This window comes from Primulina eburnea, chromosome 9 (assembly GCF_022965805.1).
Source record: "Primulina eburnea isolate SZY01 chromosome 9, ASM2296580v1, whole genome shotgun sequence".
NCBI lineage: Eukaryota > Viridiplantae > Streptophyta > Magnoliopsida > Lamiales > Gesneriaceae > Primulina > Primulina eburnea.
Window position 1 is genome coordinate 452,204 of NC_133109.1, and position 16,149 is coordinate 468,352.

The 16,149-nt window shown below is 33.1% G+C and overlaps 2 protein-coding genes across 3 annotated transcripts; one reads left to right on the plus strand and one right to left on the minus strand.

Moving 5' to 3' along the window:
- Positions 1–4,712: 4,712 nt before the first annotated feature.
- Positions 4,713–6,605, plus strand: LOC140840974 (cytochrome b5-like). Its single transcript, XM_073208113.1, has 4 exons — positions 4,713–4,877; positions 4,967–5,062; positions 5,973–6,039; positions 6,144–6,605. The coding sequence occupies exons 2-4, from the start codon at positions 4,976–4,978 to the stop codon at positions 6,392–6,394; spliced, it is 405 nt and encodes a 134-aa protein (XP_073064214.1). The 5' UTR covers positions 4,713–4,877; positions 4,967–4,975; the 3' UTR covers positions 6,395–6,605.
- Positions 6,606–8,725: 2,120 nt separating this feature from the next.
- Positions 8,726–12,420, minus strand: LOC140840975 (pyridoxal reductase, chloroplastic). 2 transcript variants are annotated; one of them, XM_073208115.1, is made up of 9 exons: positions 12,104–12,420; positions 11,620–11,848; positions 11,042–11,135; positions 10,663–10,786; positions 10,178–10,279; positions 9,854–10,005; positions 9,502–9,595; positions 9,233–9,414; positions 8,726–9,017 (listed from the first exon to the last, which is right to left on the minus strand). In XM_073208115.1, the coding sequence occupies exons 1-9, from the start codon at positions 12,224–12,226 to the stop codon at positions 9,014–9,016; spliced, it is 1,104 nt and encodes a 367-aa protein (XP_073064216.1). In that variant the 5' UTR covers positions 12,227–12,420; the 3' UTR covers positions 8,726–9,013. The 2 variants fall into 2 exon arrangements, with proteins under 2 accessions (XP_073064216.1, XP_073064215.1); XM_073208114.1 differs by lacking the exon at positions 8,726–9,017 and having other exon boundaries at positions 9,094–9,414.
- Positions 12,421–16,149: the final 3,729 nt, after the last annotated feature.

The following is a 16,149-nucleotide window of genomic DNA, read 5'->3' on the forward strand; positions in this document are numbered from 1 at the left end:
ACAATATATTCTGCTTTAAATTGTTCATGTAACATCCCTACTTGGATGTATATCGAGAACTGGCTCTTGGTCATCAGATGTTCCATATTCTATTCTCTTCCATGAATTTCATTCTATTATCTAGACTAAAGAAACCATCAAAGCATTCATGTGTTTCATATCATACTCTGATTTTGTTCCATCAAATTCTTCTTGACTCAATTTTTTTTTTTGCTTCTTCTTCATATATACTCTCGTGTGAAGGAATATCTTCAAATTGGTATACTTGCGTTATATCTTGGTAATAAACTGATTCTTCAATATCTGGAGTTGGTTCAAAACATTTTATCCCTTTTCTGTATTTTTCTGGACAGTTGGTCCAAATATAACATCTTACTCCACATGTTCAACAATTACAATTTTTAAAACTTTTATTAGCTCGGGTTTGAGCTATTCTGAAAGTTTTCTTTGTTGACATACGCCTCTTGCTTCGAGATGAGTTCTATGCTTGGGACATCTTATTTCTTGATGGTTCACATCTTTGCCTAGATTTGTAAGATCTGGATTTTTCTCTAAACCACACTATTCTTGGTTTCCATGAATTACTTCCACTTTTTCCCCTTATGGCATAAAGATGAGTTCTAAAGCCCTTTCTTCTTTGACTTTGTGGTTATTTCCAATTATGGTTGGAAGATCATTTTCTTTACAACATAAATGAGTACATTTATTAATATATATTAATCGTTTGTAATTATTTTGTAATGCTTCATATGACATCATTATGTCAATTTTCCTTTGAGAAAAGAGGTTATTCGTGCCAAAGTATTTGGATTCCTAGGGACGTATTCCTTAATTAACATTTCTTTCGAGGGACTCGACATTTTAACAAAGAAAAATTGTATTGTTATATTTTCTTCGACACTTGAATTGCATCTATATTTAGTGAATTACATAATATATTCATTTAGCAAATAGATGTGATGTATTTCAAGACTATACAGAGTTTGCGTATCTTTATGTTTCTTCTATGTATCTTGACTGTTAAAATAGTCTACCCTATAAATTGTTGCTTTAAATAGAGTATCCCTACTCCCTGCTACCTCATTAAGAGATTCTCTGGCTATGACTGACTCTTTGACTTCTACCGAAGTCATGTCCCAAGCGATTTTAACTAATCCCATCAGACTCATTTCTAAAAGTTTAATGAATCATTCTTGGTTGATATCAAGTATGTATGTTGCAATTCTCATAGCTGATAGTCAGTCATTGTTACGTATTTTCACTACCGTTAGTGTACGGTGTCAAGTTTTAGCACTGATTTGAGTACAGATATCGATCTCACGAGTAGTAATTATTTAAGACTGTATATTAAGTATCATAATTGACATAGTTCAACTTTATTTAGAAAAATCAAAGAGATAGTTGATAATCAATTCAAATCAAATAACGAATCCTATTAATTTAAAGAAACACAGTTGAAATTCAATGAGTAGATCAATCTAGATATATGATTTTGTCTGGTCTCCTCTATGCTAAATTAAAATTGACTAACATGTTATTAAATTGCATCATGTTTACTAACCAAGAACTCGCAATTTTCCTATTCTTTTTTTCAAGTGATAAATAGAACTGTATTACCTATTAACGATTTTAATATGTCTATTCAAAATTACGTAACACATAATATATGCAAACAAGGTTTTTTTATGGATTCACCAGAGTTCAACGTCTTTTGCATGTTATAAACATCTGACGATGTGATTTCCCCTGTCCTAATTTCAATACCCTCTCTCGAGTGTTAGATCTTAATTATTTGATCAATCAAATTATGACCAGTAATCCAAAAGCATTAACGACAAGCAATCACAATTAAACACAATGAATTAATTCAATGAAAATTCAAAACGTCAATAACATAGATTCGACCACGACTACGTCAATCTCTAGAAAATAAAATTAGTTCATACTCGAATCTAAATCAATACAAAACTTGTTTTTAATAATTAAAAACGTAAAAGTAAAGAACCGAATTAAAAACGTGTTGAAGAGAGATGAAAGTGTGTCTCAGTGTCCGGATTCAACGTCTTTTATCTCCGTTCTTGGCATTCCGTCTTCCGTGCGCTCTGACTTTTGCTCTCCTTTTTCTTCTCGCCTTTCGGCCGTCTTTTTTTCTTCTATTCGTTTATAAAGCCCAGAAAGAAACCTACAAAATTTGGCATTCACGTCGCACGTATATGCGCGCCCTAAACTGGCGCATATGCGTGAGACCTTCTGTGTATGAGCTTCTTCTCTCGCGCATATGCGCTCCCAAGCTCCGCGCATATGTGCGAGACCCTCTGTTTTGTGCGTCTGGAGTTCCTTCTTGCGCGCATATGCGCGCCTTTGACTCGCGCATATGTGCGGGTCTTTTTGCCTCTATGCTGGGGCATGCGCACAAATTTCTTCTAAGAGCCATTTTCATTCCTTTTCAACCCATGTAGTGGCCTTATCTAGATTCCTGCAATCACACCAAAGACAACAAAAACGCATAATTCTGCCCAAGAAAACAAAAAATCTATATGAATTATAAGGATAATTTAAGTGCACAAAATTCACTAATCAGTCATCTATTAGATCTTCTCTATTTTTGAAATCCAATACATCAGAGTTAAGCATGATCCTATAAGGATGTATTGATTCTAAAACTGATGTCGAATATGGTGTTTGGTGTAAGAGAATTTGGTTTATCCTTGATCTTGTCTTCGTTGGGTGCGCTTCTCCACATACTTGAATATCTGTTTGGAGTTCTCTCATATTTATATTATGAGACCCCTCCCTTATTTTTCCTTGGTGGTTAATGGGAGTCATTGAGGGTGGTTCGCCACTTATTGTACTCAACTTCAGATCTACGATTTTGAGATTTACAAAAGACTCTACAATGTCTTGAAGATCTTCTAGACCAATCTTTTCTATGTTGTCATCAACTCAATTTCTTTTCTGAGACAGTTTTAATCAGATTGATAATTTTTTCGTCGGTTAAAGGTTTTGGCATTATCTTGGTCTTAGGATCAGTACCAAAATATGGTGGTAATCTTCCTTCCGATATCCTTATACTAGAACTTGGTTATTGTTCTGGAGTTTGGATTCTTGTTTGTAAGGATTTCCTAAATTTTTTTGGTATATACTATAGTTGGTTGGTTGTCATAGTTTTGTACCGTCTTTTGGATTTCTCTAAGATCTACGGTGAGTTTAGAGGAATCCGATACTATTTCTATCATCCTATTATTTTCAATTATAAGCTTACCTTAAGACTCCAATGTGTTCTTATTTGCTCCTTATGTCTAACATTGGTTAACTCATCTTGTAAATATTCCAAAGTATTGGAATAATTTCTATAAATATTTGATTTCGAACATAAGTTCGGATTCATAATTTTTTTAGAAAATCTTCTCTTCAAACATTTTATTACACATTAATAAAGATATGAGTGGGTCTCATGTGAGACTAGGGATGTAAACGATCCAAACCAAACCAAACAGTATCAGGCTGGAGCTTGGTTTGTTTAAAATTGTTTGAGGCTCAAGCTCGATTCGAGCTTCTATTATTAGGCTCGAGCTTGATTTGTTTTGAAATTACTGAGCTCGTTAAAAGCTCGAGCTCGGCTTGTTAAAAGCTCGAGCTCGGCTTGTTAAAAGCTCGTTTAGCATGTTAATCAAGCCAGGCTCGAGCTCGGCTCATTAAAAGCTCGTTTAGCATGTTAATCAAACCAGACTCGAGCTTGATTCATTAATAGCTCGTTTAACATGTTTAACAAGCCTGGCTGGAGCTCGTCTCGTTTTCAAGCTCGATAAGCATAGAATAGAGCTCGAGTTTGAGTTTGAATCGAGTTTGTTAAAAATTAAATATATCTATAAACTAATTTTAAATTAGACACAAAAATGTAAATTCATTCATAAATAACTAAAACGACACAAATAAGAGCAAAAAAAAAAACATAAATAAGTATATTATTGAACATTCCAAAATCATGTTTGCGAGCCACCTAAACGAGCCGAGCTTGAGTACGAGCCACCTGAACGAGCCGAGCTCGAGCTCGCGAGCCTATTATCGAACATGTTTGCGAGCTCACGAGCCGAATATCCTAAGGCTTGAGCTTGGTTTGATTAAAATTTTCGAGCTCAAAATCGAGCTTGGGCTTGGTTTGATATGATTAACAAACAAACTCAAACTAGCTTTTTATCGATCCGAGCTTCGAATAGCTCGCAAACCGTTTGGTTCATTTACATCTCTATGTGAAACCGTCTCACGGATCCTAATATGTGAGACGGGTCAACCCTACCGATATTCACAATAAAAAATAATACTCTTAATATAAAAAGTAATATTTTTTCATGGATGATCCAAATAAGATATCTGTCTCACAAACACGACCCGTGAGACTGTTTCACACAAGTTTTTGCCTAATGATATTGTATATTTGAAATAATTTTACTCCAACTCAAATAATATTTTCGGTCCAGTAAAACAAATAAAGATATTTTTGATATTTTTGACATGGATAGGTCATAGGAAGTTTAATCAAATTTTTTACGGTATAAAGAGTGAAAAACAATCTGTATTTTGATATGGAGATTTATCTTCGATTTTCTTTAATATTAATAATTAATAAAATGATAAATGTAAGTCAACTCATGGTAGACAAATAAAAAAAGTCACACAGAACTTTCTGGAAGTAAGCGTACTTCCAGTTTTCTGGGGTCCAACTGTCCAAGCATAAGGAAATGGGTCACACTCTGTAATTTTCATCAATTTGAAGACTAAAACAGTCATTTCACAAATATGATGATTCTGGATCTGGATATACAAAAAGAAAAACTTCGATTCCGTCGAAACAAAGTTGAGAAAATTCAGATTCTGTGGTAAGCAGGCCTTTTTTTTTTTCAATCGAACTTTGTAGATTTGGGTATGTTATATAGAAATGTGTTTGATCAATGGTTCTCTTTTTCAGGGAAGGGAAATGGGGTCAGATCTGAAAGTTCGCTCATTTGAGGAGGTTTCGAGCCATAACAAGATTAAGGATTGCTGGCTAATTATTAATGGGAAGGTCAGATCTCTTCCTGTTTGTGCTATTGCCCTGTCGCTGTAATGGATGCTTATCTACCGTCCTGAGATCTTGTCTTGATCTATGTTTTGTTTTTGTGGTTGAGCTCAACTGATGGAAATTTTTTGTAATTTGAATTGATGAGCTCTCGGTTTTGGACTGAGAAGTTTGATGATGAGTTTGGGTGTGATCCTCTAAGCCTATGATGTGAATTATTTCTTGTTCACTATGTTTTGTACTAGTGGTGAGTATTATGGAGATCTATTTATGGGTTAAGTAGTTTTTTGTTGCTATGATTTCTGTATTGAAATTAACGCAAGCTTTTCAGTTGACTCTCTTTCATTTGCATGGTTTGTCAGTTAAATGTTTATGCATGTCGCCGTTGCATCGTGTAGTTCGAAATTTCTTATCGAGGTTTTTGCTTTGTACTTGGAAAAACATGGGTGTGAGTTAGGATCTTATCCCTCTTGTTGCAGAGGCTTGAGAAGAATGCCGAGTGTAGATATCAAATATTTGGTGAAAACATCCAAATAAATTTATTTTAAACTAATACCCCCCCTCAAGAGTTCTCCTTGAAGGCCTATCTGTGAATTACTTTGCTTGCATAAGTTGTCCCAATTGGACAGCATTTAATTACGTTGTTTATATCCACTTGGTCGGTTCTAATTATGATTATTTACTTTAACTGGTTAAACAATTCCATCTCTGGATGGTAATCTGTGCATGCACCTAAATTATTGTCTGTTGAAAAGCTTTACTTTCTGTTATTTCGAACTAGAAAGGACATGGAAATCGGAATACGTCCCACTTGTTTTAAGAAAGGAACAATACAGCTGCATAATAGTTTTTCTGTGCCATTTTGTTTGGTTTTCTTGGAGCTTCCTTGTAATATGCTTGTTTGATTATCTGTCAGGTTTATGATGTAACCCCATTCATGGATGATCATCCTGGAGGTGACGAAGTTCTGCTATCAGCAACAGGTCATGTAGCCATGAAGGCATAAACTTACAATACCATTGCTTGTTCATCATAGGCATCATGCAAAACCACATACTCATTCAAAAAATTTGTTGGCAATCTCCAGGGAAAGATGCAACCAATGACTTTGAAGACGTTGGACACAGTGATTCCGCTAGGGAAATGATGGACAAATATTACATTGGGGAGGTAGACATGTCAACCATTCCCCTGAAACACACTTATGTCCCTCCAACACAAGCCCCGTACAATCCGGACAAGACTTCCGAGTTTGTGATTAAGATCTTGCAGTTCCTTGTGCCTCTCTTGATACTGGGCTTGGCCTTTGCTGTCCGTCATTACGCCAAAGAGAAATGATTGCATAGAATTCAAATTTACTGGTTGCCTTGTTCTATTTTCGGACCTTCTGTGGGTGTTGAACGAAGAAAACTACCCTCCACAGAGCTTGAGCGTACTCAAAGTTTGGAACGAAGTACTTGTCTGGTCCATCGTAGTCCACTTTAAAGCTCTTTTGCATCTGATTATATTTATGAGTTTTTTCCAATGGCATTTCGACCTTTTTTGTTTAGCTTATAATTTCAATTTTAGCTTTCGTAGTATTTTTCCTACATCCAAGATAATATACCTGGATCACAAACATAGAGCTCCTATATTAATCGCATAAAACCCACCCACATGAACGACAGCGACCTCGTTGCATAATCCCAATAGCATTATCTTGTGGTATCGAATTGCTTTGATATGATTTGGTTTCGATTATTAAGAATATGAACCAAACCGAAATTTATTATTTTGTTTTTTACGGCAAGAACATTTCACATTTAAAAACAAAATAATTTACATAAACCAAAAAATTTAAATTATTTACATATACTTAAGATTCTAAAAGATATATTTATGATTCAGGTTTCAATCAGATTCTTATATTAAAAAAGTGAAACTGATCCTCCGCTAATAACTGAAAGAAACATTGTCAGATTCGGATCGACTTTTAACAGCCAAAACGAATGTTGCTAAGTTTGAACGCACACATTTCACACAATCCATGAAAAATTCCTTTTACAGGCATGTCTGCTCCAATCCAATCCGCCGAACATGAAATCTAACACGTCCCGATCGGCCAAAAAACATATCATGCTAAAAAAACATATCATATGAATCCATCAAAGTTTGTAGCACGACTTTGACCACCGGAAATAATATCAGTCGTATTTAATTACAGAGTGAAAGTACAAATAAATGTCATAATCCACACACTAACATAAATAAACTGAAGCATAAGAAATCCAAAATGCTTTTACAGAAATGGACTGAGCTATTAAGGAGATAATGAAGGAAAACCATTAAGATTCTAAAAAGAACAACTTTTGAGAATTGCAAGATCAAGATCTGAACTTGAATCACTCATCAAAAAGTATGAGCAGGAAAACAAAACAATATAAAGGTAACAGTGAGGTATTTTAGAGAGAGAGCAAGAGACTAACCAATTTGAAGGAGATGATGTAGAGCAATTAGCTGGTGATGAAGAGGCAACTAAGAACAGAGCCGATCTCAAATGGATCCACCGCAACGACGACGAATTTGGGGATGATGACTGTGGTGACGTTTTTTCCGATGAGGAAGTCTGACATCGTCTAATAGCTTTCATCTACGAATCTTCCGTTGTTTTTCCTACTTGTGCCAATATGGGTAGGGTTGACCCGTCTCACGGATTATGATCCGTAAGACGGTCTCACATGAAACTCAATCTTGGTAGTTAGTGCTGTTTAAAATATGCTTGAAATGAAAGCGTCCATATGTTTTTCCATACAATATTACATATGCAACCATGTGAAAAAACATATACATATAACTCATTTTGAGTAAAGTTGGAGAGTGGTGAAACCAATTTCAAAGTGTGTTATTGATCACCTCACTGAAATGCACATTATTTTCAATGTACATACAATTTTATCTAAAGAAAATAAAAGACGGCGACGAGCTAAATATATAGATGTGACCCACCGCTTATCCTCTGTGGGAATGGGAAGCAACACAGACTCCGAGTAGGATAGGTCGAATTTTGTGAATCCCAAGGCCGATAAAGGTCAGATTTTTTTGGTCGGCCAAAGATTTCAGTCTTATATATTCTCAAAATAATATTCCTCTTGCAAACTTAACAAGATAGCAGAAAATAAATTTGATGATAACTTTATTTTGCATGATGGTGTGCCATTCATTTCACACAAAGTTGAACAATCATTAGTTGAAATATATATATACGTATGGATGGTCTTATATTTCGAAACAGATGAAATGAATAGATTAAAAACTTTGGACCAAACTTTAGATTAAGAAATATATATATTTTTTTTTCAGAATAATCTATCTTCGATTTTTTTTTTTTTAAAATGAACTTTAATTTTTTTTCTTTTTTATATTTACTCACAATAAACAGGAATGATAATTTCTATCCTAATTCACATATATTTATAAGATAAATTAATTTAAAAAATAGTCTTCTTGATTTAGTATAATGTAAAAGTTAAGAAATTATAAAATATTGGTTAAAATAAATCAGAATTAGATATTAAAAGTTTAAAGAAAATATTGGTTTAAATAAAACATGCAATTCTCTTCATGCTTAATGCCGTGCCTTGAACACGTAAAAACATCAAAATACACAGCCTGCCAACATGATTATTGACGTAAATTTTGCATGGCTTACTAAACAAACCAAAAACAGAAAAAGCTGCGCCACAAAGAGTCTTCTTTCTCTGAATTTACACTGCTTTAGTAACTACATGGTAAACGTTTAGCCCTGAAAGCTGCCAACATATACCTAAAAACAGCAATGTCAAAGAAGAATCAGCAACGACAATCATCCACATATCGATCAACGTTTGAACTTTCCTTCTAATTATGACGCTCCTTTCCTGGCAAATTTTACTGCCCCGTCCTACTCCATTTTACTGTGCTATGCTAGGAGCGAGTGACTCATCTGTAGTACATGCAAACAAAGAATGAAATGACTGTTAATTTCTCTACAGAGAAGAAAACCGAAATCAAGAAAACTTTTCATAGCCGCTGAGACCATGATAAACGGATCTTAAAGTAACAATAATTTATCTAAAAACACAAATTTAGAGCTTCCGAAATACAATAAGTTGTAGGTTTCAGCTAATTTCTATCCAACCAAACAGTAACGTAACTTGCCTTGTCTGAAAGATGTTTTGAATCATCTTCCGAGGAGATTCAAGAGCTGCATATTCTAACTGAAGCAACTCATCTGACGTGAGTTGCCAACCAAGAGCACCTAGGTTTTCTTCAGCCTGTTTAACTGATTTTACACCAGGAATTGGAATTGTACCTTTGCAGATGCACCAGTTTATAGCAACCTAATTGCATAATCTTATGTTAGCTAACAAATCAGCTGGAACAAAGGCTAATGCATAGTGATAAGGATCAAGCTAACAAAGTCGTACCTGAGGTATGCTTTTCCTCCTTTTTTGTGCAATTTCTTTGAGTGAATTCAGCAGAGGCTCGAGTCCAGGTAAAATTTGTCGAAATAGAAAACCCCTACAAGATTGAATATTGATATTCAACAAGGTCAATAATGTACTTTACTGAAGGGCGGATCCAGCTTCTCACACAAGTTTTCTGAATTTATTCATTATTTTTTGTAAGACCGTAAATTTTCATTCCCCAAAATTCCATTGAGCCAACCATCTCATCCCTCCTCCCCATCTTGCCCCCACTCTTTTACCTGAATTATTGGATCCGCCACATAATCTAAGTTTAATAGTTGAAATAGACGAAGTAAAAGTTGTGATGTACCGAGGTCCCCTTGGAAGATTGGAAGATGTGTATTTTCCGGTAAGCATTCCAAGTCCTAGAGGACTGTAAGAAATCAAACGAATATCCAGAGAGTCGCATATCTCCTTGATTTCCATTTGGTTTTTTCCCATGCTTAGAAGTGAAAACTGGACCTACTCATAGATTAGCAAAATTAAATCCTACCGTTTAGGCGTCAGATTGGGAGGGGCGATTTAATGAAATCTGAAGAGCAAAAGGTCACACTGCTCTTGATCATAATGTGCACATATATTTTCCCTTAAATTCAAATATAAGTTATAGGGAAGTGTGAAGACAATATCGGACCTGAGCTGAGCATAGTGGCACTCCTCGTTCTTTAAGGTAATCATATATCTTTAGTAGCTGCTTTGGTCCATAATTGCTAACACCAACTGCTCGTACCAATCCCTGCATCACAAAATTATCATTCCAAAAACATCATTGTGATTATCTAGATGCAACAACAAAACAAGACCATGAATATGATAAAAACAAGAAAATGAAATGGGGTATCCTTCTTAATTGAAAATATAAGGAAAAATTTTAGGGCCGTGGAGTTTATAATTGAACCAAGATGACAAAAAACAAGTGTATTCACAAACAGGCTAAGAAAATTAGTAGAAGGGATGACCAACAACAGGGATTGGTATCAAAGTGCAGGGGCAGATCCAGGATAGCGAGGGAGATCTAAAAAATATACTTAATTCAGCCCACCCCTTACTGAATGAGGCATTTTCATGGTTGCAATCAATATGATACTTATTGCAAGTAATTTACAAGTTCATGGTAACCTTCTCGTACATTGCCACTAAACCATCCCAAAGAGCTCTCTCCTGCAGAGGGGCATAGTTCGCAGTCGACCAGTGTAACTGCCCTATTCCAATATGATCAAGTTGCATCCTATCCAATGACAACCTGGAAACATTCCTCGTTTATTTATATACTTGAGAGAATGAAATTAAAGAATTAGTTATTCATGTCAAGGAAGAGTTTGTGTGTATATGCATTTGTGAATTGCAAGAGATCACAAAATAAAGGCTTTTGTACATGCTAGGATGAAATTTAACAAACAGGTCAAGAAAAATGTCCAAAATGTGTGTATCCATAGTTTTCTCCGAAGAACAGTTTAGTAGAAAAATACAGGTGACGAAAAATAACAATGAATCGTACTTGCAGGCATCGACAAATTGGTTAGGTCTCAAGCGCCAGGGGTATGCAGCAAATTTTGTCGCAATAACGATATTATCCTGCACCTGCTTCTTCCCTTCAATAAAGAGAGAAAAACAAAACAAATAAGATCGATGCCTTCAGAAAGTAATTGCTTCATTAACAAACTTTTAACCTCGCTACAGTATTGTTCTCTGGAGATGTTTTTAAATTAAAAGGAAACCACCGAGTGATAAAGTGTTAGACAGACCCCAACCTATCTATAAGTACCTGAACCACATGTACGAAGAGAGGAATCGAGCCTAATCTCTGGATAATGAGGGTAAATCAAACCAAGAAAGACATTAAAGTGAAAGTTGCAGTCCAGAAAGAGTCTAAACTGATGATGAGCCAAAACATATAATCTACCTGAAGTTTGACTTCTTAGGAGGCGGACATCATGGTATTCTAAAACTAATGCAACAATATCTTCATCATTGAAAGATAAGACTTAGTCATGGATCAGCTGAGATTTGCTACAAACCTTTCACCCCCATTTTAATTCATTAGACTACATTTCGCAGAACAGAAACAGGATCAACCTTCCAGCTCACGGATGAACTTTCCAAGAAGCTTTTCACTCTGTCCGTTCAACTTTCCAGTGCCATAAGAATCAGCTGTATCAAATAGATTAATCCCATTCTCAACAGCAAGATTAAAAGTCTGCTGAAGCTCACTGTCCATGGATTCTTGATAACCCCATAAAACCTGATTACCCCATGCCCATGTCCCAAATCCCATTGGAGATACACTTAAAGGGCCAACCTTTACCTGAAAATCACAATATACAACACATCAAGGGGACAAAACATAAACTTTTAAGCCACACACAGTCTCTAAAATCATAAATTTCACTTCCAAATTCCAATTCACCAATCACCACGAATTGAAGAACTGTAGGACATTGTGTTTTGGGTCCTTAAAATTTTAATTTATTTCAGAAACCCAATTCAAAATAATGAAGGATTACTTCACATCAACGCTCAACAGACGAAGGGCCATTCTGGGGGGGTGGTGGTGGTTTACCTTTTGCCAGGGCCAGAACCGAGGGAACTTGAAGTTTTTCAGCAAGGTTGGAGAGGAGATGGTGGAGTTCTGAGAGCAGCAAACATGCGTAGTAGGCGCAGAAAATGCAATGGAAAGGGCCATCGCTGCTGCTGAGTGATGCTTCTAATTTTCTTTGAGTTGGCAGTAGAAAGAATAGTGCGGTCTGTCTGTCTCTGTCGGGGATGGATAAGGAATTGGATTGGACAATGTGATCTCTATTCAAGATCAAAGGTTGTGAGTCATTGTGAATTTTCACCGAACTTCGTTTGAGAATAGCATAATCGATCTGAACGAGTGATTTTTTGGACTTCGTCAAATAATAAGGGATAAAAACTTCGGGTTGAAGATGGGCCATAGCCTCGAATATCCGATTAAATTACAATATAAATGTATATATATTTATGGGTAAATTTGTGAAAAATACATCTGCACATCTTTGAATTAAAATTCAGTACATCACCACATTTTTTTAATATTTAGTACCTGACAGTGATTTAATTTTAGTTTCAACTACCTACACACCCAAAATTATAATTTTGCCCTTTTATTATTTAAAAAATATATAATTTTATCCACAAAAATTACACATCTTTTTTCATCTAAAATATAATTTTAAAAAAAATTTGTTTTTCAATTATCATGGAATTAGAGTAAATACTTATTTTGACATACAAAATACCTATTACGTGGTTTTGGATACTTGATTTCGCTTTCTGAATACTCAAAATATATAAGAAAATACTATATTTTCGAGTAATCACCACAAATTTGGTTATTGTTGGTCTTTTCATGAAAAATCAATTATGATAATTTATTCATGTCATTTTATTTATATAAAAAAACATAATTCACCACTCATCTTAAAATAAGATTAGATATTTATTTTGACTTACAAAATACCTATTTTGGAGTTATAAATGCTTAATTTGGCTCTTTGAATACTCCAAATGTGTAAGAAAATACTGGATCTTTGATCAATCACCATAAATTCTGTAATTGTTAGTATTTTCATTGAAATTGTGTTGGGTTGACTTATTCATGTCATCTAATTTTTTTAGAAAAACACAGTTTCTCACTAATAATTGAATTAGGAAAAATACTTATTTTGACCGATAAAGTACTTATTTTGGGGCTACAGATATTTGATTTGGCTATTTGAATACTTCAAATGTGTAAGAAAATACTTGAGTTCAAATAATATTAAGTGACTTTTGATGACGTCATTTGTGAAGTTAAAATGTGATACCTATATTGGTATAAAGAGTATCTAATTAGAGTCTACAAATACATGTTTTTACTCCCTAAATACTAATATCCAATTATTTGAAGATATCAAAATATAATTAGAAGTTAATATTGAGTGTCACTGATGATCACATTCATGAAAAAAAAATTGATACCTAAATTTATACAAAATAAGACATAATACGAGTCTACAAATACTTGATTTTACCCTTTAAATACTCAAATTCGATTATTTGAGGATGTCAAAATATATAGTTTGAAGTTAATATTGAGTGATATTTGATTTACGAGATTTGTGAATTAAAGATGTGGTACCTAAATTGGTACAAATAGTACCTAATTCGCGCATACATATACTTGATTTTACCATTTGAAGACTCAATTTTGATTATTTTGGCATATAAAAAAATATTCCAAGTGATATTGAGTACTTTAGATGTGTCATTTGTGAAGTTAAAATGTAATACCTAAATTGGTACATATATATAGTATCTAATTCGAGTGTACAATTCTTGATTTTACTCCCTAAATACTACAATTCAATTATTATTTTTATGTCAAAATATATAGTTTGAAGGTAATATGGAGTGGTTTTTGAGTATGATATTCGTGAAGTAAAAAGGTGATACCTAAATTAATACAAATAATACCTAATTCGAGTCACGAAATACTCGATTTTACCATTTAGAAACTCAAATTTGATTATTTGATGATGTCAAACAATGTAGTTTGAAGTTAATATTTTTTATGGTATTGAAGTAAAAATGTGATACATAAATTAGTATAATGAAAACCTAATTTGAGTTACAAATAGTTGATTTTACCTCATAAATACTCATATTCTATTATTTGGGATGTCAAATTAAACATGTTTAATTTCACATTTTTAGATTTTCACATTCATAATTCACGGATATCATTATCAAATAAGTAATATGTCACATTTTTTGGCATCACTTTTTTACTTCAGGAATGTAAAAGAATATAGTTTGAAGTTAAAACTTTTATTGGTGTCATTACCAAAGGCCACTCGATAATATCCATGGAGTCGCATTAGCTAATATTACTATTAAATTAAGCATCACATTTTTACTTCACGGATGTCATTATCAAATATCACTCAATATTAACTTCAAATTATTCATTTTAAAATCCCCAAATAATCGGATATGCATATTTAAGGGTAAAAGCAACTATTTGTAACTCGAATTAGGTCTTCCTTATACCAATTCAGGTATCACATTTTTATTTCATGAATGCCACCATAGAAAATATTAACTTCAAACTATATTTTTTGAACAATAATCAAATTTGAGTCTTTAAATGGTACAATCAAGTATTTCGTGACTCGAATTAGGTATTATTTGTATTAATTTAGGTATCACATTTTTACTTCACGAATATCATCATCAAAGACAACTCAATATTACCTTCAAACTATATATTTTGACATAAAATTAATTGAATTTTAGTATTTATGGAGTAAAATCAAGTATTTGTACACTCGAATTAATAATATCTGTACCAATTTAGGTATCACATTTTAACTTAACAAATGACACATCAAAAGTCACTCAATAGTACTTGAAACTATATTTTTTTTATATGCTAAAACAATCAAAAGTGGTTCTTAAAAAGGTAAAAGAAAGTATATGTATGATCAAATTAGGTACTATTTTTATCAATTTAAGTACTACATCTTTGATTTATTAATTTCATCATCAAAAGTCACTCAATATTAACTTTAAATTATATATTTTGACACAATCAAATAATCAAATTTGAGTATTTAAAAGATAAAATCAAGTATGTTAACTCAAATTATGTCTTATTTGTATTTATTTAGGTATCGAATTTTTACTTCATGAATGTCATTATCAAATTATATTTTGATCATATCTTCAAATAATTGGATATGAGTATTTAGGGAGTAAAATCATGTATTTGTAGACTCTAATTAGATACTCTCTGTACCAACATAGGTATCACATTTTAACTTCACAAATGACGTCATCAAAAGTCACTTAATATTATTTGAACTCAAGTATTTTCTTACACATTTGAAGTATTCAAATAGCCAAATCAAATATCTGTAGCCCCAAAATAAGTACTTTATCGGTCAAAATAGGTATTTTTCCTAATTCAATTATTAGTGAGAAACTGTGTTTTTTTCAAAAATTAGATGACATGAATAAGTCAACCCAACACAATTTCAATGAAAATACTAACAATTACAAAATTTATGGTGATTGATCAAAGATCCAATATTTTCTTACACATTTGGAGTATTCAAAGAGCCAAATTAAGCATTTATAACTCTAAAATAGGTATTTGTAAGTTAAAATAAATATCTAATCTTATTTTAAGATGAGTGGTGAATTATGTTTTTTTTATATATAAATAAAATGACATGAATAAATTATCATAATTGATTTTTCATGAAAAGACCAACAATAACCAAATTTGTGGCGATTACTCGAAAATATAGTATTTTCTTATATATTTTGAATATTCAAAAAGCGAAATCAAGTATCCAAAACCACGTAATAGGTACTTTGTATGTCAAAATAAGTATTTACTCTAATTCCATGATAATTGAAAAACAAAATTTTTTTAAAATTATATTTTAGATGAAAAAAGATGTGTAATTTTTGTGGATAAGATTATATATTTTTTAAATAATAAAAGGGCAAAATTGTAACTTTGGGTGTGTAGGTAGTTGAAACTAAAATTAAATCACTGTCAGGTACTAAATATTAAAAAAATGTAGTGAGGTACTG

What these genes read in the sequence shown, in the direction of transcription:
- LOC140840974 (XM_073208113.1), top strand. Translation starts at nt 4,976, where the DNA reads ATGGGGTCAGATCTGAAAGTTCGCTCATTTGAGGAGGTTTCGAGCCAT. An exon ending in GGCTAATTATTAATGGGAAG is followed by an intron (nt 5,063 to 5,972) that starts GTCAGATCTCTT and finishes ATTATCTGTCAG; the next exon opens with GTTTATGATGTAACCCCATT. An exon ending in AGTTCTGCTATCAGCAACAG is followed by an intron (nt 6,040 to 6,143) that starts GTCATGTAGCCA and finishes GGCAATCTCCAG; the next exon opens with GGAAAGATGCAACCAATGAC.
- LOC140840975 (XM_073208114.1), bottom strand. Translation starts at nt 12,226, where the DNA reads ATGGCCCTTTCCATTGCATTTTCTGCGCCTACTACGCATGTTTGCTGC. An exon ending in CAATTTGTCGATGCCTGCAA is followed by an intron (nt 10,787 to 11,041) that starts GTACGATTCATT and finishes GAATGTTTCCAG; the next exon opens with GTTGTCATTGGATAGGATGC. An exon ending in TAGTGGCAATGTACGAGAAG is followed by an intron (nt 10,280 to 10,662) that starts GTTACCATGAAC and finishes TTTGTGATGCAG; the next exon opens with GGATTGGTACGAGCAGTTGG.